This window comes from Neocloeon triangulifer, unplaced genomic scaffold (assembly GCF_031216515.1).
Source record: "Neocloeon triangulifer isolate White Clay Creek 2 clone unplaced genomic scaffold, ASM3121651v1 ptg000013l, whole genome shotgun sequence".
In the NCBI taxonomy this organism is placed as follows: Eukaryota; Metazoa; Arthropoda; class Insecta; order Ephemeroptera; family Baetidae; genus Neocloeon; species Neocloeon triangulifer.
The window spans coordinates 4,933,302-4,956,066 of NW_026775555.1; the positions used below are offsets into that span (position 1 = coordinate 4,933,302).

The 22,765-nt window shown below is 39.9% G+C and overlaps 2 protein-coding genes across 2 annotated transcripts in view; one reads left to right on the forward strand and one right to left on the reverse strand.

Moving 5' to 3' along the window:
* LOC132198555 (polycomb group protein Psc-like) overlaps nt 1-14,080 on the reverse strand; it is a 104,109-nt gene extending 90,029 nt beyond the window's left edge. The window contains exon 1 of the mRNA XM_059622630.1: nt 14,049-14,080. Coding sequence (XP_059478613.1) covers nt 14,049-14,065 — 17 coding nt within the window. The 5' untranslated portion in view covers nt 14,066-14,080. The remainder of the gene's footprint in view (nt 1-14,048) is intronic.
* On the forward strand, nt 121-22,062 carry LOC132198553 (polycomb group protein Psc-like). The gene is made up of 9 exons (XM_059622627.1): nt 121-311; nt 14,784-14,939; nt 17,168-17,264; nt 17,360-17,463; nt 17,882-17,999; nt 18,472-18,553; nt 18,643-18,744; nt 18,965-19,045; nt 19,233-22,062. The coding sequence occupies exons 2-9, from the start codon at nt 14,816-14,818 to the stop codon at nt 21,537-21,539; spliced, it is 3,015 nt and encodes a 1,004-aa protein (XP_059478610.1). The 5' UTR covers nt 121-311; nt 14,784-14,815; the 3' UTR covers nt 21,540-22,062.
* Nucleotides 22,063-22,765: the final 703 nt, after the last annotated feature.

Consider the following 22,765-nt stretch of genomic DNA (forward strand, 5'->3'; position numbering starts at 1 on the left):
GCGCGATGCCGCGCGCCGATTGGCTGGCGAGCCGATTTGGCTGGTGTGGCCTCGCGAGGGCGGGCCGCCGAGCGGCGGAAGCAGCCGAACGACGGCGCCCGAACGCGAGATATGGAACTTTCGAAGCGAACATTCGCTTTTAAGGGCACAGAAAGTCGGGAGTTGCCGCTGCAGACGGAAGGAGAACACTAGTGTGTCTGCGATTCACCGACCGCTCGCTTTTCCACGGCCCTGCCCGCCCGCCCGAGACCTTCTCGCCGCCGACCGAGCCCGAAATGCGTCGGCACTGAGTCGGCCCGACTCGTTTCAAGGTGCGTACAGAACGTTACGGCCCACAACGGGCCCATTTCGGCCCGAAAGCAGCTCGGTGCCGCCAGTTGTGTATGTGTTAGGGAACGTGAGGCAGGGGAGGGGATAAACTTTATGCTGCCAGAAACCCTACAGGGAATATTACTACACAGCGCGCGGCCGTTTTCGAAACTCGGGCAGCACCGTCGCCCCCGCCTCTGTTTGCATGCATTGGAAAAACTCCTGAACAGACAGCGGCGCTTTCCCATCTACCCCCCACCAACCCCCCGGGGGGCCCGGAATGCCATTGTTGTGCATAAGATTGCATTTTGCACACGGCCCGGGTTCTTCTGCTTTTCCGAATAGGTTCGTCTCGCGAATTGAGTATTGAAATGCGCATCTCTTCTGTTTTTTTTTTCCTAATCAAAGCGCGGCAGCAGCCGGTCTACTTTGCTACTTTGCAAAGAGGGCGGAGCGGGGAGCGAGGGGACCGGAGCAATATTCTCCGCGCGCCGAGGCCCGCCGCGAGAGATGCGCACGAATGATGCACACTTACGCATTAAACTGAATAATATACCGAGCAGCGTACACGCGAGACGTGGCAACGCGGACGAGCGTACATAATAAGCAGCTCTTGATGCGCCGTGCACAGATAAAGTGCCGGCCATGCATTTCAGATGAAAGGCACGTTGTTTTCGCTCTGTCAGCGCAATGCTGCCTTTATACAAGAGTACTGGCATGCGTACCAACGCACCTGTAATTAATTTTCAATTAGAGATTTATTATTTGTTTTTAATTATTTTTTAATCACATCATGGAGCAAATTCCATTTCATGCATCTAATTAATAAACAGAATGTAATTTTGTAATTTAAAAAAAACTATATTAATCATATTTGTTTTTAATTTTAAATATTTACTCATTTATAAATTTGTTTCAATCTAAATTTTAACTAATAATATTTTTTTAATATAATTTGTTTTGTAAATAAATAAAAACAGTTATTTATTAATTATTCATCAATTAAATAAATTCACATTATAATAATTTAAAAAAATATATAAACTGATATATTTTTTTTAATTATTAATTAATTTTAGTAATTTTTTTATGCTTCATTATTATTTATTTTATAAAGACTATTTTTTCCCATTTCAAACAGGTTTTTTAATATCACAGTGAATTTTTGGTGGCTTTAGCTGTAAGCATTGCGCATGCGTGAGCAGTCTTTATTTTGATTGTCCTCCAAATAATATAAGCAGACGGATTATTAGAGAATTCTGCTCATCATAACTAAATTTGTTTATCTTCCCATTGAATCAGCCTCTCCATAATATATATACCTCCCCCACTTATCGCAGCGCACACCGATTACTTGACTTATTTGGGAACAATGCCCAATTCCAGCAGAGCGAAAGAAATATTTCAATCTTTTTAAATTGCCCATCATTATTATTTTTTCCTTTTAAAAAAGCCGTTTGTAGCCATCGGGGGTGTCTCTGACCTTAGCAAACATAAAAAGGTATATAGAAAGTCAGGACGCGTGAATGGCCTGACCATGCGGAAAGGAAGCTGCATTCTGTCTATTTTTAGACACCTCAGGGAGCGGAGAGAGAAAATGCGTGCCTGGGTGAAAAAAAAGCATTGGCGCATTGTTGGGAAATTGAATTGAAACCCCTGACGAGCCATTGAATTTATTTGTAGCACATATACTTTTTCCAAAAGGGACTCCTTCTCGCACAACAGATAGGATAGGGGATGATGTTTTGCACGCGGAGAATCCAACCGTTTTCAACGCAGGGGTAGTTTTTGGAATAATGAAAACTAGTATTATGTGTACGCGCGCCAGTCGAATGCATCGCGATGCATGAGAGAAGGGGTTGGAGAGAAGTGCGAAAGCCGACAAAGGCTTTGATTGACGGGCGTCAAAGGGTAGTAGCTCGATTGGAAATTAATACTTTAGAAAAATGTGTGATTGAAAAAATTGGCACTTCAGGAGGCGATCATGGAAGTGAAGAAAACAAAACAATCTATTGTCCTAATGGGAAAAATTTAATTTTTTTTCATTAAATAATTTATTAAAAAAAAAAAAGAAAACGGCTCTGCCAGTTTTGGTCACGGTCAGCGACCATGTTTCATGAGCAAGATAAATAAAAATAAAAAAAATCAGTAAAATTGGAAAGCTAATTTCTTCCAATTTAGAACATTTTTTCTTTTTCTTGCTTAGATATGCATAACTTTTTTTTATCAATTTTTATTTAGTGCGAAAAGTTAATTGGTAGGCGATGTATTCGGAGAGAGATACGCGCCAATCGAGAGCCGTAAATTCATAAACGCGGCCATAAATCCGCGGCAATAATTGCTCCGCAGGTACTAAACAATAAAACGCCCATTGATCCGAGTCGGCGATACATCATCATTCGGGTGAAAGTAAAGTGCACATTATTGCGAGAAAGCATACGTCCCGTGTAAAGTAGATACATATGTGTGCGGAGCGGCGGCGCGAGCCAAAAGAGGCCGGATAAAAAGCTGGCAGCTGCCACCCTGTTTGAGGGGTTTCGAGGGGAGGAACCGCAAACGCGTTTGCTATATCCAGCGAGCATGGGAGCAGTCACCGTGGTCATGGTTTTTCTAAGGCAGGTTCCAGTCAGGTATGGGAGAGATAAGTCGAAGACGAGGGTCGGCGCGGCCAACGTTTTTAAAAAAATGTGTCATCTGGCGTTGCGTACAAATAAATATATCATATCGCGGCCCCAACGAACATTTTCCGCGAGAGGGACAAATTAAAACACTCCAGAAAAGGCAATTCAAACTTATTTTTGTATAGTTTTTCCTATAATTTGACGCCCTCATTCGATAAACTTTGCGACCGTGTATATTTTATTTTTGTTGATGAATAGTTTCAAGTATGAAATGAGTTGCGTGTTTCCTTGACATCTCATAAACTCGATGATAAATGCAATAAGTTAAGAAAATGTGCTGAAAATGTGTGGGTTTAGCGCGGGATGGTGATTGGAATCGGCCTGATTGGTTGGTGATTTGCATAAGGAGGCACGATTTCGAATAAGTGATGGTCTTATTACTCGAAAAGCTGGAATGTTAAATCTTGCGGCAAACGCGATAAATTTTATTGCCGATTTAAATTGTATAATAAAAATGAGCAACAGATAACATGATTATAATCCCTTCATCTTAAATTGACAGGTCACGTGCACCGGAGGTGTAATTATTAGAAAATATTTAAATGTCAATTATAAAAAAAGAAAAATTTAATTTCGTTTACAGCCGAAAAGAAAAATTACAAATTTAAATTCTTCTCTTTAAAAAAATGAAAATAATGGGAATGAAGATGAAACAAATGGACCCATTTTCTAACATTCGCAACTATATAGATTCGCGTCAATAGATGAAAAGAGATATTTTCCTCCGTAGATAACAGGGACACGGGCGGGACTAGTGACCTCGCTGATTTGCATCAAGCCAGTAACTATTGCACCACTTTGGTAACCGAGAGTGCATAATAAGCAGTTGACAAACAAGATCAAGACTTAAAAAGTATATAAGAGGATTTACAACTACTGGTACAAAAGAACCGTTCCTGGTGCTCCATTCTTTCTTTCTTTCTGTCATGAAAAGTAGCACCAACAAGCGGCGCGCAATTAATCACGCGTTTAAATCTGCTCCTCTGATCAGCCATACTCGGAAATAATCGAAAGAAATAAATCAAAATTGTATGCACGTGGTTCTGCCACTGACCACGTGGTCATCGCGTATAATATCAAAGTCGGTGCCTCCCCTTGTGCTGGATGGGGTGCAAAGCACCCCGACGGGCCGAATTGGCGCGCCAAGTGCACGCATTACCTCTTTTTCTCTCTCTCCGCTTCACAAATAGCTAAACAGCGCGGTTTACGGACGGACGAGTTCACTTTTACTACGCCGGGGGTGTCGGGTGCCGCGAGAGCCGGCGGCAAGGGGTGCCTCGCTCCGATGTGCATGCTGCACTCATGCGCACGTCGGCGCCTCAATGCAAAATACTAATGAAAAGTTTCTTTCGCACTGCGCCGAAGTCAAAGTTCTTTCATATTCGACGGGCAAAAGGAAAGTTGCTCGCTTTTGTTGGATTTGCTTTACCATCATCCCCTTGCACGCGCTGCAAATTCATCAATGGAGAGGGCGGAATATTCAGATTTTTGCGTTCGACGCTTTCTCCATAAGCAAATTCAAACACCTACCGCACTTTTGAATTGGTGATCTGTAAATTGGCATATATTGTTATTTTAATTGCAATCTTCTTTTGGAAAAAGTTGAATTTTAAAGCCCCAAACGTTGAGAAAAATTAACACATTCTTTCAGCTTCTTTAACCTAAGGATTATTCAGTTCATTAATTCGTTAAGAAATTTCAATTATAAAATGTGCAGAAAAAATTTGTTTAGTATGGAACCTTTTGCTCTAATTAATATGTTCCCTCGACCTATAAAAAACCTTATTGGGTGAAAAAGAGCATTTAAAAAATGTCAATTTTCTGCCTCTTGGCTCCTGGCCTTGATTCAATAAAAAGTAATGTGCAAATTGAATAATCTTGTTAGTGAAGTTTAAGTTAATTAATTCGTTTTTTCTTTTCTTAAAAACCATTCCATTATAGAAAAATGCAAAAAATAAAATATTTTTACGCATAATACCCTCCTGAAAACGGCCAAAGACCTATGAAAAACTTTGCCTCCAATTTTTGTGCAAAATTTAGCCCTGGAATAACTATCTTTCCTTATGAATGATGGACGTGTTAAGGATTTTTTTCATTGGTCCACGAGCCATGTGAAAAAAAATAACATTCATGTCTTATGTAAATTATGCAAATGAATACAGTTAGTTTTCTTTTGTGCGTTCTCAAGCGTTTTGCGAGTTCATCTCGGGTTCGCTTTGTGTGCATTTTCAACATCCTCTGAGCTAATAATGAAATATAAATACACCGAGTTATGCGCCGAGACTAGAATGGCAATTTTTTTCTAAATTACGATGACGCGGCGCGTTCTCCGTTGTCCTCTCCACTCGCGTGCAATCGTAGAATATAATAATCCTCCACGGCACGGCGCGCATAATGTGATTCGCAAGCGGCTTTTAATGACATTCGCGGCTGGCATTGTTTGGCAAGACGAGGCGAAATGCACACTTCCCGTTTTATATACGCGCGATCGCTGCAGTTTGTTGCTCGCGCGAAGAGGGAGTTGCTTTTAAAACAAACGCGGCGGCAGGTGCTGCTTCGCGCCGAAAGAAATGGCCCGTGCAGGAAACTGCATAATTCATCCACCTACCTGGGAACAGAAAGAGATAAAAACTCAGATTAATAGGCGCTGATTACAAGTTTTTAAAAATAACTAAAAATAAGAGAGTAGAATGGATTCAGTCTTGATCAAAAGCCGGTCGAAAGTTATTAATTAAAGATTTATATAGATTTGTTCAAAGTATGTTGTAAATATATAATTCTTTCTGATTTAATCAATTAAAAAATATTAAAAATTCTCTATTAAACATATTTTAATTTAAAATAATAAAATTATAAAACGTATTTGTAACAATGTGGACAAATAAATAACAAAAAACTTACAATCAATATTGAAAGTATAAAGAAAATTATTTATTTTTTAGGCAATTGAAATAATTTGAATTCAATTAATTAAGACTTGGCTTTATAACGCAAATTTATATAAAACAGAACAACGCAAAGGAAGGTGTCCAATTTCGCTTGGTGCGAAACTTTATCTGCCGATGCGATCATTTCCGACGAAATTTTTCGCGCCATCATACTTTATATTTCCACGAGCAGCAACACTCAAAAAGAATGGCTTTGCTGCGGCGTGAATCACGACACGCGGGCCCGCTGCTGCTTTTCGTAATAACGCGAATCCGCAGAGAGCAGTTATTTTGTCATTACCAGCGACACCTGACTTGGCATGCGCCGCGTGCATTGTGAATACAAAAAACGATACGAATCGCGCACGCACCACCTGCTTGCAGTGCATCTTTTGATTTTTTATATAGAAACTTCATTAAGGAAAATATCAATTAAAGTTGAGTTGATTTTTAAAACGGGCCATTGCAATCCAACACATGAGCTTTACTTTTTATTATAAAAAAAACGATTTCCTGCTTTTTTGGCAGCCACACACTTTTCAGTCGGCCTTTTTGTGCCCATCAGGTCAGCCACCGCATCTGATGCGGTCAGTGCTACCCAAAAGTGAGATTTTCGACCTCAACAGTTTCAATAATAATGGCCAAGAGTCGTGATTGCGGCGTGTTTTTGTTATTCCTTATGAAAACACCTCCAATTGTTAAAAAGCACGCTCCTTGAGACTGTAGCTCAAATGATCGACTCCGCAGAAGCACTCAATTAAATAAAAGTGATTTATTATAAATGCTGATTATTTTCTGTTCCAAAGAGCTCTTCATCTATACCGTTTCTTTTAAAACTCTGAGTGTAATTTAATCAGCAACATTATGGTTTGTGCAGTATTTGGAAGAAATAAGTGGGTATTAATGCAAATTGCAAAATAGGGCTCTGGAACCTGTTGAGAAAAACGTTTTGCGCCATAATTCATAAACAAATCGTTTAACGTATAGTTCAAGTGACAATAAAATTCCACATAGAATTCGCCAGAACTTTAAAAACTACTTAAGTGGCATTTATTGACAAAAGCTTTTAACTTTTTAAAGTCTTTAATAAAAAAATTAAATTTATTATGCAAGGAAAAAGTGTTGCAATTTCTTTATCTCAGCATATTTATTTAATTTGTGTGTTTCTAACTTTTGAAAATCTGATAAAATCATGTTAATTTAATTGAAAAGTCTAATTTAATTTGATTTAGGGTGGCTTTTTTTTATCAGCTGCTTTCAATTCTTTAATTAACAAACAGTTAGTCACCAGAAGGCATGTAGTGGTGACACCAATTTCGTCCCGCTCGCCCAGTGATTAGCATTTTTTCGAAGGTGCCGGCGCGCGAATGTGCCAGCGATAAATCTCGCCAAGCGTCGAGAGTTGGCGTGGCGCACACAGGCGCGAATTTATTTTTTTTTTCACGGTCGCTCTCGCAGTTAATTGAATCGGCGCGTAATTTGCATAAGTAGCGCTCGCACTCGATTCAGAAATATTATATGAAAATAAAAAAGGCAAACAAACAAAGGAATTGTCTCGAACAGGCAGGGACGAATTGTTTTGTGGTGTAAAAAGAGTATAGTGAGACGATGCTTGATAATAAAAGATCGGCACGTCGATGGCCCCGCCACAATATGTACATAAGAATGGTGTATTTTTCACTCATTCAACTTTCTCTCCTTTTGAATATATAATAACAACCCATGCAAACGCAAAACCACTGAGTAAACACGTGGATGGATAAGTGCAGTGCCAAGACCCCCTCTCTCTCATATTTCCAATCCATTACTGGGAGAGAGAGAGACTCATTTTTAATCAAGCATAAAAAATAACCCCTCGCTACACAGATTGATTTTTGATTTGCCGTTGATAAAATGATAAATGGCCATGGTTTTGTTTTTTATTCCGCAGCTCACGCTTTCGAGTAATCGATTTCATGCCTCTTCGGCCGCAATTAAAAAAGCAGGCTTGCAATGCATCAAGTTGAGAGAACAGGTCTTTTATAGACGATTGGCATCTGACAGAATTGCTTGTTTAATTAATCACTTCACCGACGTGTGATCTTTTACGAGCTCCTGTAGCACTCAATCTTTTTGCAATAATTAAAATCGTGCATAATTCGGACAAAATTTTAAAATAACTTCTCAATTGAGATAATTACTCAATTAGAAAGACATTTGGAGTATTTTGTAGTAAAAAATCGCAGTTCTTTCGCTTTTGTCAGCAGACATCCCCTCCTTTTGTGGTGCACGTCTATTTCAGTTTCACCGCCGTTTTTCTTTTAAACTTTCGTGCTCGGCCCACCACGTCTCTACACACAATGCAAAACGCAAGTCATCCCCCCAAACTATATAAACGAAAGCGGGCATCTCAGCAGCAGCCGGAGCGAGAGAGATGATGATTAATAAAGACGTGAGAGCACCACACACGCGGTAGGCCAACGTGCGGTGGTGCTCCCTCTCATTATCATCTCCCTCTGCTACTTCTTTCCTCTCGCACTTGTACCTCGATCGGCGGTGCATCTCTCGTCGTGGACCGCCGGTGATTTAATTCTGGCATCCGCCCACTCGAGGGCCCCGCCCTTCAAGGTCACACACGCTCGCGTCTGCGATGTTCATAATCTGCGCCGATTTGCATAAAGAAGCGGCCGCGGTGTGATCGATTGCCTCGCGCGACCCGTTTCGTGCTGCGCCACGGCCTTTTTTTATTTTGTTTTATATACGCGACGGGACTCACTTGAAGGCTAATTGAATTAATGACGGCGTTAAACGGCAGCCGCCAACTTGATACACTTAATAAGTGTCGCACGGCGATTGCGAGTATATGTGAAGTCGGTCGTTATTATTTTTTATATCGCTCCTGCGTGGAAATTTACTATATATTTCAACACGCCCCCATTCAGCTGAAAATTTAAATATGTTTTTAACAAACCTTTTCACGTGTTATTTAAGTAATTAAAAAATATAGTTAAATATCTTTCATTTTATAGGCTTATTAATTAGATAGGAACAGCCGAAATAATTAAAAAACTTTCACGTCTATATAGCTTTGTTTTTCTTTAAATATATTTAATTTTCTGAATGACTTTTAATTAAAATAATGAGAATAATTATTTACATTAGTTGCGATTTATAAAAGGAATTTAAAATTAATTTAATTTGGAGCCTTGTTTTTTTCTATTAAGTTAAATTATTTAATTTAATTACAATAGAAGGATTAATTCCTTTAAATTTTAATAAAATAATTTTGTCTCAAAATCTGTCTTTAGAAAAGGAGAGAAAGTTGTGATTGGAAACACATAAAATTATATTTTTTTTTGTCTCCTGTTTCACTTGATTAAAATTAGTTGTCTTGTTGCATTTATACTGTCAATCTAAATTTTAATAGCTCTCTTAATTAACTCAGAAATATAAGAGATATTGCTTTGATTAAAAACTCAACTATACAAAATTCAGACTCAATTTCTCATTTTTATCAACATAATATGTATATTTTCAAACTAAAAACCACCTTTATTTTAAATTTGACTCATTTTATCCTAGGAATTAATGTTTCCAAAGAGATTAGACAAAAAACTCCTCTTTCAACAGTCCACTTCTGAAATCTTGATCTTATTTAGTAAAATTTGTGTTTATATGGGAGGCGTGAATTAATTTTGACCACATCTCAGAAGTCATCAGACTGCATTCCTCGCCGCATTCTTTACAATTCCAAACGTTTTGCTCTCGTTTCTTTTAATTCTCTCCGCTTCTGGTCTCCTTTTTTACCTTTCTTATACTTCCTTTAAAAAAAGAGAAACGGTGGAACCGCCTTGCTTTTTGTCCAATGGCTTGGTGGCTTTATTCAGCGGTACTTTTGCGCGCGCGGAGAGATAATAAAAATTAATTACGCCACGGTGAGTACGGCGGCGAGAGCAGGCGGAGGAATAATCCGTTAATTGTAAATTACCGCACGAGTTTTTTGCCCTCTTTGCGGCCGCTTTCCGCCAGACGTCTGCTTTCCAAATTAATTGCAGCCACGATGATTAAGGGATAAAAAGTAAAGGACTTTCATGTTTGGTGCTGAAAGTTTGCGTTAAAAAGTTCTTACAACAAAAACTTCATAAAAAAGATGAGAAGTTTTTTAATAACTGATGAAACTTTTCTCAACAAAGAAACTTTGCGATTGAAAAGTTTGAATGACTGCAAAATTTAATTGTATATAAGTCGTTTGAAGAGAAGCAAGTTTGTGTGTTGTGCCGATTCGCAACGAGACTAATTCCGAATGCTCTTTTGACTTGGCGGAATTAAAGCAGGGGGGCTGCTTTTGCATCAGCAAGAGAGCTTCCCATCTCTCTCTTTTGTTATCGCGCGCAGCATAACTTGGTTAGTCGCCTCCCGCAGCGAGATTCATAAACTGTCTGCTGTATATCAAAAGAGTGAAAACGCCGCCGCGCCGCCGAAAATCAAGATCGCACCACCCCACGCCGAGATGAATAGTTTTTTTTTTGCAAGAAATAAGGGGACCGACGCGTGTTTAATGCTGACAAACAATTTATTAATCAGAGGAGCTATTCAGCTCAAATTACATTAAAATTTCAAAGGAAATATGGATCGGCCAATTTGATTAAATAAAAAATAATATTTTAAATTTGTCTTTATATGAAAATTATAAAAACAGCTTGTAATTGGGTGGTTTTTATTATAATATAAGCAAGAAGAAAATTAAATTTCCAATACAAACTTTACTCCTTTTAAAAATATATATAAATAACCAAAAAGCCTAATTTTAATTTGTTTTTATTACAATTTTTTGGTTTATTTTGTTAATTACTATTAATTTCTCTTCTCCATTGGCTAAATTTTTTTATAAAATTTGAGAATGAGAAAAAATATGTTTTTAAGCAAAACTAGCAAATGTCTACTAATTGAGGCTTGAAAAAAAAATCGATTTTTTCATTTAACTTTCCGCGTGTTTGTAAGGTATAAAGAAAATTTTCATCCCCTAATCCTGTGATACTTATCATGGCTGCAACTGTCACATAAACAAAGTCGGCTTGTTTGCTTTCTTTCTCCTTTTATGCAAGTTCGGCGCGCATTTGAATGCAGGAACCTCCCGATGGTATCTTTCTCTGAATGAACGCCTCGCGGGTACGATATACTCACGATTATTGTGCTAATTGTCGCCATGGCAACCGGAACACTCGCCGCACGCTCTGCTCAAAAGAGAGACGGGGGTGGCCAGACGGGCTCAAAAGTTGAGAGCACCGAGAGCCGATCTCAGCAGACAACCTGTTGCTGCCGCTGCTGGCGAACAAACCTTGCAATTTTTTTCGCCAGACGTATGCGAAAAAATCAGCGAACGTTTATTCGAGGCGCGTTTATTGATCAAAAGCGATCGGCGAGTGAGCAGGCTTTTGTTGTTTGCAGGAAAACACTCTGTTTAATTGGGAAATTTAAGCGTGCCGTGAATCATTTTGTAATTGAAACCGATGCAAGCGTAATGAAGCAAAATTTTTACAATGGAATTTTTTATCAAATTAAATTTTTGACTCATATAATTCACTCTTTCTCCTTTTATACATAATTGTTTTCATCCAAATAATCATAGAAAACAATACACGATGAAGATCAAAATTTGACAAGAAATTTTAACGTATAATTTATGTTATTTTTTAATAGTTACAAAAATACTTCAAAAAGTATTTTTTTTTTATTAAATAAAAAGTTTTTATTCTTCAAAGTATTTAAGATTCGCTAAAAAATGGCAAAATCCGTTCCTTTCAGTTTTTTTTTTTGCTAATTAATTGATTTTGTTTTTTCAAATTTAAAAAAGTCATTTACAAACGGTTCATTATTCAAAACCGTCCAAGCGTACATGTGATTTTTTAAGGTTACTGTCATTGTCACAGCTTTTCACAGACGGTTGAACAGGTCGCTGCTTGTACAAGAAAAGCATTATCATTATATACCGGTTGGAGACTCGGTATAGTAGCAGTTGTTTTATTGAGATGTTATTTCGCTTTGATCAATGACAAATATCGAGCAGGCAGACAGCAATCAACACACGCGCGCGTTTATATATTTATTTCAATCTGTCCCAGAAGTCGGCGGCATCGAATATAATCTAATGACGGTCTCATTAATGGTGATGGCCTGCCGGCGAGGAGATCAAATAAATATTTACTTGTCAATATATACCTGCGCCGACCCTGCAGCGATTCTCTTCCGACCAGACATGATGAATAGTGTTTTATCACGGAAATGATTGGGTTTTCATGTCTGGTGATTGATTCGGAGCGGCTCGCAAGTGGCATTTATGCTAAGGAAATCAATTTCTGGTCGTTTCTCAGGCGAAACGATGAGAGACGAGAGTTTATCTCCGGCGCTTGAGGGTTGAATATACTTTCGAAATTGGATAGTCACGCAGCCGAGATTGAGCTGAACGGTGATTCAGAGTGCGAGCAAAGACACTCTTGCGATCTCGACCATTGATAAATAGCAGTGCTCGGTTTCCGTCAGGTGTTTAAGTGTGGCAAATCTTTAATACCAACATTACAGTCTCTTTGTTTTGGAAAATTAAAAATATTTATTTTATATTTAAAATCAATTCAATAATATTATACTTATATTGCGTGCAAGATTTGACTAAAATATAGAGAAAGAAAAAAAATTATGTAATTAAAAGAAAAAAATACTGGTTAAAAAATAAAAATAAAATAATTTTTTTTTTAATAACTTCTCAAGTATTTATAAATTTTTAAATTAACATCATATAATTTTGTACAGACATCAAAGTAAAATTTAAAATTTTATAGATAATTAAATACGTTTACTATAGATATTTAGATTATTTATTAGTCTTTGGTAATATAAAGCCTCAAAATATTTTGCTTCAATTCGATACGCAGCAAGACAATGTGCAGTGGTTGGGAACAAGACAAGTGAAGCCCTCGAAGATTCAATGATTGGACATTGCGTGTCAGCTAATGACAAAGACCTTTCCATATATATATATATATTAAGCACTTAATCGTGTCCATCCCCGTCAGCATTATGCTTCTCCCTCTATCGTCCTCCCTTTTCTCACTCTGATTACATTTTTTTATATGTTTTGTTTAAATATTTGGACGGGGAAACACTGCGGCACAGCACACACGCGCTATAACAAAGGGAGCGAGGCTCAATTAAGCGGCTCAACGCTAATCCGAGGGCTCCTCCCACCACGCTGCACCCGCGCCAGATCAAAACAAGCAGTTTTATCAAAGCATAGGAAGATGCGCTCTAATACGAGAGAGTTGTGACGTCAGAGCCGTGCGCAACCAGCCGCATCATGAGCAGAGAGACCGAGACCACCACCGCTACTTTGATGATATCCACGCTGCGCGCAGAATGAAACCGAGCTGCCAAAGGTCCTTTCTTTCTCGCTCTTTTCTCCTTTTGCGGCAAGGTCGCCGGCGTATTGTTTCATGACCGATGTCTTTTTTACGTTTCACGTACATGTGCGTACGTGTGTGCCGGAAAAATTCGGCGACCTTCGTGCGCCCTCGCTTTGCCGAACGCCAAAAAGAATATAAGAGCTATCGATTTGTGCAGCACAGGAGCTGCCAGAGAGAGATTCAAACTGGATTCGCGCACGTTTGGGGACATTAATTTGGTCTCCAAAATAATGAAAATTAATGCAAAATGAGTAAAAAGAAAAATCGAAAATATTTGCTGAGAAAACACTACAATTATTATCATGAATATGATATTTGTTAAAATTTGAAATAAAATTTTAAAAATCAAGTGTAAATTAAAATGTTTGTATTAATGAGATAAATTAATTATCAATGACATGGAATTTTCACAATGATTATAAAAGTATTGTCGCGGTTACAAAATTTACGGAAAATAAAAATTGCTACTTAATTTAATTTATTTTTTTAATTTTAGTCACGAAACTTTATATAAATCCATCGTTAATTAATTTAAAACTCGTTCAGAGCACTAATTACCCAAATGGAAACAAAACGCGGCGCCAAAATGTACCCTCGTCTGCTCTTTCCTCCCACGCCGCGGATGAGCAGTTGCGGATAATGCGATTTGCCAACCCTTATTCCAATAAAGACCCGCCGCCACCAAAAGCACATACCCTATTTCGTCGCTCATGACACAGGGCGCGAGAGGGACAATCAATATATCTCTTTCGGCGCGGGAGAGCTCATCACGTCCGCGACTGCAAAAGTTTTTCCAATTTGGAAAATCCACCAACCCCTGCTGTAAAAAAAACTCTTCAAACACACTGCGGTGCACTTTTCTTCCACCTGTTTGTTTTCCCATGCATGTGAAATTATTATTTTCCTCTCCCCGCCCCCAAACGTGTGGGGAGCATAAATAATAATCACGCCGGCACAGAGATTAATTGATGCAAGTCATGTCGATAATTTTTCTGCCGGTGCCAACTCATTTATCACGTCGCCCACGCTGGCCGCGCCATTCGATTCTTGCGCACTTTTATTATCACCGGCCTATCTGTATCTTTCTTTGATAATTGACTTCTCGCTCCGGCCGCAAACGGTGCATTCGCGATTAATTGAATTAGCGGAAGACACAGTTATTGCGCCGAGAACAAAAAAAAAGGAGTCATTGTATTGAGTGTGTACACGGATGTGAGAGGCCAATTTTGTTTCTCACTGCGCGTGGTTCTCAGAGCAAAATATTATTTTATGAACATTTAAATAAAATGAAAATATAATTATATAGGGAAAAAAACTGGAATAATCTTTTTATAAAAAAAACCCAAACATCTCCTTTCAATTTTAAAATTTATTCAATAGAAAATTGCAGTAATTTTAATTTAATTATATTATTTTCCTCTTTGTTGCAGGCTGTTCTGATTGGAAACCACTTCAGCTGAAAATGTCGGACTCCTCGAAGGTGCTCAGCCGGCCGTGTGTCAAGGACCTGCGCTCGCACTTGGTGTGCGGCATTTGCATGGGATACTTTGTCGACGCGACCACAATCAACGAATGTCTGCACACATGTGAGTTCCGATCGCCGCATCTGTGCATCACGTGGACCTTCAACACGTGCTTGCACATATTTTTTTTCAATTAAAATTTCCAATGTGCCGAATGCAGTACTTGTTCAATTGTTTCACGTCATCATGCATAAAAAGATATAAATCCGCTTTAATTTGACAAAAAAATCTTTGCAAATAATAAAACTAACAAAAAACCCAAAACAAAGCCGCGTTTACTTCAAAAGTTTTGTAAACTGCGTGCGCCCTATTGGCAATTTTTATCACGTACCTCGTAAAATATTGTATTATATGCAACTTCAAATCTCACACGCTTCGTGCTGGTATATTGAGAAAGCAATTTTATAGTCGCGAGAGCATGCAAATCCAACACACATCGAATAAAAGTTGGCTTCTCCTGAGGGAGGGTTGGAATCATACAGCATATCTTCTCCCTTGGCCAATTTTATATTTCAAGTCAACAGACAATTTTCAATTAATTTACTTGAAATGAATTATCCTGAAATTACCTTGGCTCATGTAAAATATAATTGGATGAAAATCCCAGAAAATACCGACAAGCTTATTGCGGTCTTTGTTTGGTTGTCACGCTTGGTAGACAAACAGCCTATCCAAATGTCAAAGCGGAAAGAAAAGACCCCGAATCCCTGTTCATAATGAGAGCCATAAGTATACAGCTTAGGCCGTATAATCTTGAGAAAACTCGGCGCCTTTGATAGACTCTCTTGCTATGCTTTACATTGATTATGCATGCAGTCGTCATAACAACAAATGAAAAGAGCGCGGCCGGCCGGCGATTTTTCTTCCTTCTTTTTCATTATGCGCTGCTCTCGCCTGACGCGTTGCACAAAGCAGAAGCGGACACGACGCTTTTCAAAATTCAATGGGCAAGAAAAGGAAAGGCGGCGTAAAAAATGGCCCCTTCTTGCACAACAAAATCTTTCGGGAGTTATTCAATTTTTACACTGGCGCATTATGCATGAGAAAAGGCCAAGTCTTGTAAAAAAATGTATATTAGAAAAAATTGTTTAGTTTTAATTGATTTCATTCAAAATGAAGTTAAAAATGATTTGATTTACGATATTTTTTCTATGCAAAAGTTTGGAAAATTTGCAAATTGCTTTATTTGAATGATATCATTTTTTAATAAACAACAATAATAAAAAATTGATACTTTTCTAATAAAAAAATTTATTATGTTTAAAATTTTTCCATATTAAACTTGATCTAGTGGTTTAGATCTCATATTAGATTTAAAAGTCCCACTCGCTCGGCAAGCCGCAGCTCAAGCTTTTATTATTAGACGGTCGCGTCCGTCCGGCTCGTCCTTCACTCGGCGACTCGCGGAAGTGGCGAGTGCTCCATTCGAATAAATTATACGCAGCGTGTGATATCGAAAGCGCGTGCACCGCGTATGAATTTGGACTGCCTGCCCTTCGCGCCGCCTCCTCTTATCCCATGCTCGGTGTATCGCAGACGTGCATGCAGCTCTTTGTGGGCACGCCGAGCACACATGTATCGATCTCGGGTGCGAGAGACGCGCCCGGCTATAGTTTTCAAGCACATCTGCACTTGTAGGTCTGTTTCCCGGATTTTGGACCAATTCACCGGCCAAGGGCGGCGCGGAAATGAGTCCGGCTATAGGAAGTCGTAGAAAGTGTTGAAAATGTGCGTCCGGGGAAAGCTTTTGTTTCAAAATACGACGTACAAAATTTGCAAATAAATTAATTGTCTGCTATTAATTTAAAACCAATAAAATTAACCCAAGGAATATAATAAAAAATTTAACTCGGCCTTGGTGAAATTCAAGCAAATTAAATCTACAAAACTCCTCCACACCTTTCGTCCTGTGTTGACAGCGGATTCGTAATGGGTGAATAAAAATATTTGATGTCTCATCACCGTGGAGAGATTTACACAAAGTATAAAAAGGCGGGTTATATAAACTCGCCGCGCGTTTTATTACCTTGGAGCTTTTTCTCTCTCCTGCCGGGTCCGCATGGTCGGCGCGTTTATTAAACAAAAAAGTGGCGGCACCTGAAGTGCCGGGCGGGCTCGTAAATAAATATTGTCCTTTGCTTTCGATATGATGCCGGCCGGTCTGCTTTGCTGGCAGAGACACGATTCCCCCATTAAATAGGTTGTTTTCCCGCTGCTTCAGAACCATAAATGTCAAATGATCACCAGCCTCAATTTGTTATAACACAAATCTTGGGTTTCCTTTGTTACAGTTTGCCGATCATGCATCGTCAAGTACTTGGACACCAGCAACTACTGCCCCATGTGCGACGTGCAGATACACAAGTCAAAACCTCTGCAAAATCTCAGGTAATTTTTAAAACAGCATTTAGATAAATTCATAATTAATTATAAAAAATATTGAATTTTGTTATCAACTTTGCCATGCCCTCTGCTTGTTTCAGACCAGACAAAATGCTCCAGGACTTGGTTTACAAAGTCGTTCCCAGTTTTTACTCTTCAGAGATGCACAAGAGGCGAGAGTTTTACTCCAAATCAAAGGAAAAAGGTAAATTTAAATAAATAATACTAATTTTGGATCTTTCAAAATAAAATATTGAATGAGATTCTCATTAAATTCACATTTAAGCAAATTTAAATCAAATTTCAAATTTAACACCTTTACCTACAAGATTTTTAAATTAATTAAAATTCTATAAACATATTTTTATAATTATTAATTTTAAATAAATTTAATTCAAATTTTACCCCTTTACTTACAAGATTTTTAAATTAATTAAAATTAAATAAAAATATTATAATAATTATCAACTATCAAAAAAGCATTGCCATTTCTTTATAATTTATTATTTAGCAATTTGAATCTGTTGGCTGATTGTCTCATTCAGCTTGACGCATACTGACGTCTCTTGTGACTGCACGCGCGGCGCATTCAATAACGCGTTTTCTTGGTGTTCGTCTGACAGGTATTCTAACACCAGAAGCTGACAACTTGATGACCCCCGAGATGCGAGGCGAACCTGGCGATTCGCAGCATTACTCTCCGGACGAGAGCATCTCGCTGTCACTCGAGTACTACATAGAGTAAGTTCAGACTTTTTTATGGTTATTGCACTTTTGCATGTTCCTCTCTTGACGTTATTTTATTATCATTTACGGTCTCGGTTTATTTATTAACTTTTGACGGGGAAATGCTCAAAGTAGCCGCACGAGTTTTCAAGTTTTTCCTTAATTTATTCCTGCAAGTTTCCGAATTGCGTGCACTCGGAACGCATTTCTCTCATTGCATGGCGTGTGGTGATGTAATAAAGAATATTTACACCCGCATAGCGCGTCCATAACTAGAGGTGCAAAGACCTGCAAGCGAGCACCGATTGTTTGAAAACAGTCGTGACTGTTGAATACATTAAAGCTTAATTGGAGGAAGTTTATCCAATGCGCCGAAGCACATAAAACAGTTAATTTGTACGCACCGCCGCGATATGCATAAACGATTTGCTTTCGTCGCTGTAAGGAGCAAAATTAATTAAGCGAGTCGCTTTTAATTTGTTTTCAGCAACGATGAAGAGACCGACGATGAAAATCAGGAGGAGGACGACGACGAGCCGGAGGAAGAAGAGAGCGACGCGGAGCAAAAAGTAAGTGTGCTGCTCAGATTTGTCTGCACCCGAAAGCGAGCGGGCGACCAGGGCATGCGTAACTAATTTGCATTTAATTATGTTTGCAGCCGAATCCGACGAGGCGGTATTACAAATGCCCTGCCGCTGTGTGCATCCGGATTTTGAAGAAGCTCCTGCGCAGCAAATACGGTCTGCCTGAGAATGAAAAGGTCAGTTTTTTCGCGCATTATTTAAATAAAATCAATATTAAAACTCAATCCAATAACTCTATTATTTAAAACATACGTCATTCAATGATTTTTTTCTTTGAATTGTTTTTTATGACCAAATTCAACAAAATTAAATTACAACTTTTTGTAAGCAAATTATCAAACATATGCTAAATACAGTGAACTGTTTATTGACTTGGTGCTGTTGTTCTGCTTGCAGGTTGACATTATCTACAAAAAGGAGTGCCTGCCCGAGCACTTCACACTCATGGATGTAGGCTACATCTTTTCATGTAAAAAGGTGGGTGATTTTTATTCAATATATAGACCATTTTTATATAATTATTTATCTCTGGTTTCATTAAAAAAAAGCTAATAAATTGTTACTTTGTGTTAAAATTATCTAAAATAAAAATTTTTTAATTTAAAATTTATTTAAAAAATTAGCTTTGCATTTTTACAAAATTCGATATTTCCTTCTGTTGCAGAAGGGACTGCTGAAGTTTTACTTCCGCTTTTACACGCGGCCGCAGTCGGCCAACGCAGTCAGCACCAAGTCTGTGAAGAGGACGATCACCGACAACGTGAATGGTGAGGTGAAACGCCCTCGTGTCAATTCAGACGAGGCAGGTAGCACGCAGGCGGGCGACTCTCGCAAGCCTGAGCGACAAATTTCCCAGCCTCTCGCAACCTCCACCCACAGCACGTCTGTGCCGTTGGAAGAACCAGAGAAACGCCCTGCAAAGGAGAATTCGCCGGCCGCACGTTTGCCGTCGCCAAAGCGCGTCCTCGACAAACCCGAGGAAAAGAGCAAGCGTCCCAATGTGCTGCCAGCGGACGAATCGGTCGCTCCCCCGGCCAAGAAGCCGAAACCGGCCGAGTCACCCCGTCTGCAAAAGCCAGCAGTCGTCTCCCCTGCGCCGCCGACCCCCTCACCCCCAACTCCGAAAGCAACTTCAGAACCCCCGAAACCGATTCAGCCGGGCCTGAAACCTCCGAGTCAAACTTCACTCTTGCTGAAACAGCAAATCGCTCAGCAAAGGGAGCAGCAGAAAAAGATGCAGATCAAGCAGCAGCAGCAACAGCAGCTCTTGAAAATGCAGAGGCAGCAGATGCTGAATCAGAAACAGGCAAAGGTAAGTCTGAACAAGACTCAGTCGGAGGCCAAGTCCATGATGGCCATGAAGCAGATGCCTCAACTGCAGAAGGTTCCTCAGAAGCAAATGATGAAGAACAATGCCCGGCCGGTCATGCCTCAACCTGCCACGGCCAGCATTGGTACTCAGTCTCTGCCGATTGTGACGAAAACCCCGGAATCTGCACCAAAACAGACCATGCCTACTCAAAAACCAACCACCCCTCAAATGGTCAAGTCAACTCAAGTGCAGGCCAAGCCTCCTCCTACCTCAAGCGTTCCAACTACAGTCAGCGTGTCTACCTCAACGGCCATCAGCAAGCCAGTGTCTGCTGCAAGCCCAAGCCAGACCAACCCACCCCCAATCACCACCGCTGAGCAGCGAAAACTCACCAGTGACATGATTGAGAAGAACAAAATGCGACCTGTGGTGGTCATTGAGCGCCACGGAAACGGCCGACCAAAGGTCAAGCAGGTTCCTTCCCCTCTCAAGCTGCACCAGCAGATGTCCAGGGAGTTCAACAAAATCATCTCGGCTGAGCAGCCGAGCACCCCTAAACAAACCACCCCCGCCACCACCCTCACCGTGGCTCCCACCGACTCTGCGACAAAGTTGAAAATCGTCAAGACGCCCACAACGAGTCCTGAAAACAAGGAAGAGGCCAACAAGAAGCCTGAACAGCCCAAACAGGCTTCAAAATCTCCTCAGGCTGAAGAGGAGACGCCAAAAGGCAAAAATCACAACGAAGTGGGCGCACTTGATCTCTCTGGAAAATCCTCACGCAAGAGTGACTCTCCTTGCAGCAGTGTTGGCTCTCCCTCCCCTCCTGCCCCCAAAGTTCCCTCACCAGTTCTGCCCATCGAGCAGAGAAAATCACCTCCTGCCCCTCCTAAGGCCGCACCACCCCCACCGGCTCCTCAAAAACAGCCTCAACCCCAACAGCCGAAACCCCAAAAACCAGCTGTGCAGAAAAAAGATCAGAATGTCATGAAAATCGCCCAAAATTGTCTGAACGAAAAGTTCGCCTTCTTCCGGCAGTTCCCAAATCCCACCCCTCAGGCGCCCTCCCCGCCCAGCACCTCTGACGCGGCGGCCTTGAGCAAAATCACGTCGTTCAGCTACCAGAGTCTGATGAACGAAGCCTTCATCCGCAGCAAAGCCCAGCAGCAGTACAAGGCCTTCGTCCAGCAGCACCAACAGCGAGGAGTCCGGATGCAGAACGCGCAGAAACTGAACACCTACGGCCCCAGGCCGAACAAAACCCCCCCGCAGAACAACTCGGTCACCATTCGAATCCCGACCGCCAACAAACCAGAGTCGCCGGTGATGACTCCGAACCGGATGCCACCGCGCATCCATGACCTCTTCCCCAATCCACAAGCAAAACCGGGCCCCAACCAGGCCGTCCGGCACATCCCGAACCCCAGCCTCCTCGGAAGGCAGAACGCGATGCGCATGCAGCAGCCGATGGACCCTGCCGCCGTCCGCAAGGACGAAATCACCATCACGCCGGCGAGGAGTTCGCCCGGCTCTGCAAACCCGCAGGTATCTTCCCTGCGAAAGATCGAAACGCTGACGCAGAATCTGCAGCGCAGCATTTGCGAAGGAAAAATGTCGCCGCCCGGCATGGGTGTCGTAGCCACCGAGGCGTCCCAATAGCATACGGCCTACTCGGTTTTCTGCAACAACGGCAGAAACCCGCCGGCCAGATTTTACTGTAATTGAACCAAAGATGAGAATTTCTCAGTTTTGAAAATAATTTGGCATTTGTAAATATATATTGTAGCCAGAAAAGAAATATTATCAAAAATCTAAGACAAGTACAAAAATAAGAATGGCAAAGTAGAGGAAAGTGTCATAAAAGTAACGATGGAGAGATAAAAAGGAAAATAAATAAATATTTATTAGTCATGTAGATTTTCAACCTACGCAAAATAGTCATCTTCTCGATTTAATTGTTGCTGTCAAAGTGAGAAGTTGTATCATACAGAACGGATTATGATGTTATTGGTGAAGTGAAAAAATGAATGTAATCTTCAATATTCCTGTTATTATTCAATATCGTTTTTTGTAGAAATTTCCACTTGTAAATTTGCAAATCTATATGTGTAAAATTATCATTGATTTATCGTTTTCCTCGTTGAATGTATGAGCGTACAAATAAAAAACGAAAACTATACATTAAAAATTAATTGAAAGCGTTGTTTCAATAGAAACAATTTCCTTTTGAAATAGAAAATTCAAAATATTCCTTCAAGTTTACATAATAAAAAAAATTAATAATAATAACTTATTAAATATATACAATCATTTGAAAACTTTTTCTTTTGCAAATTTTATTAAAAGAAATATCAATAAAAGATTTGAATTCAATTGAAATTTGGCACAGATATCGATAGTTATTTAAGCAGAAATAATTGTTAGAAGAAAAGCATCAATTTCTCGCAGCTTCAGGTATTTTGCAATGGCTGCCCACCCACAAGAGAGGAAACAAAAAGGTAGGTGCACAGATGAATAAATTCTACTTTTGATAATTTTTAAATGGAGAAAGGCAAATAAGAATGTGTCTTTTAAATAAAATACATTTAAAGAAATACAAATTATAGACGCGAATTTCAAATAATATATGGATTCAAGAGAAAGCAGCAAAAAAGAAATTCCTTTGAGAAAAACGCCATAGATTTATAAGTTGGCGCAATCGTGCTAAATCAAGAGTGATTGCTCCTAATAAAATGCAAATGTTGACGTGTACGTGAGAGCCTAAAAGATCGCACAGCACACTTGTTCGGAGTGCTCAAGACAGCATAATGGTCGGCATTCATTTCGGATTGCACCATCCACACCGCTCGCAGCACTCGCCGCCGCGATTGCGAAAAAGAGAAATA

What these genes read in the sequence shown, in the direction of transcription:
- LOC132198553 (XM_059622627.1), top strand. Translation starts at nt 14,816, where the DNA reads ATGTCGGACTCCTCGAAGGTGCTCAGCCGGCCGTGTGTCAAGGACCTG. An exon ending in AGAGCGACGCGGAGCAAAAA is followed by an intron (nt 18,554 to 18,642) that starts GTAAGTGTGCTG and finishes TTATGTTTGCAG; the next exon opens with CCGAATCCGACGAGGCGGTA. An exon ending in GTCTGCCTGAGAATGAAAAG is followed by an intron (nt 18,745 to 18,964) that starts GTCAGTTTTTTC and finishes TTCTGCTTGCAG; the next exon opens with GTTGACATTATCTACAAAAA.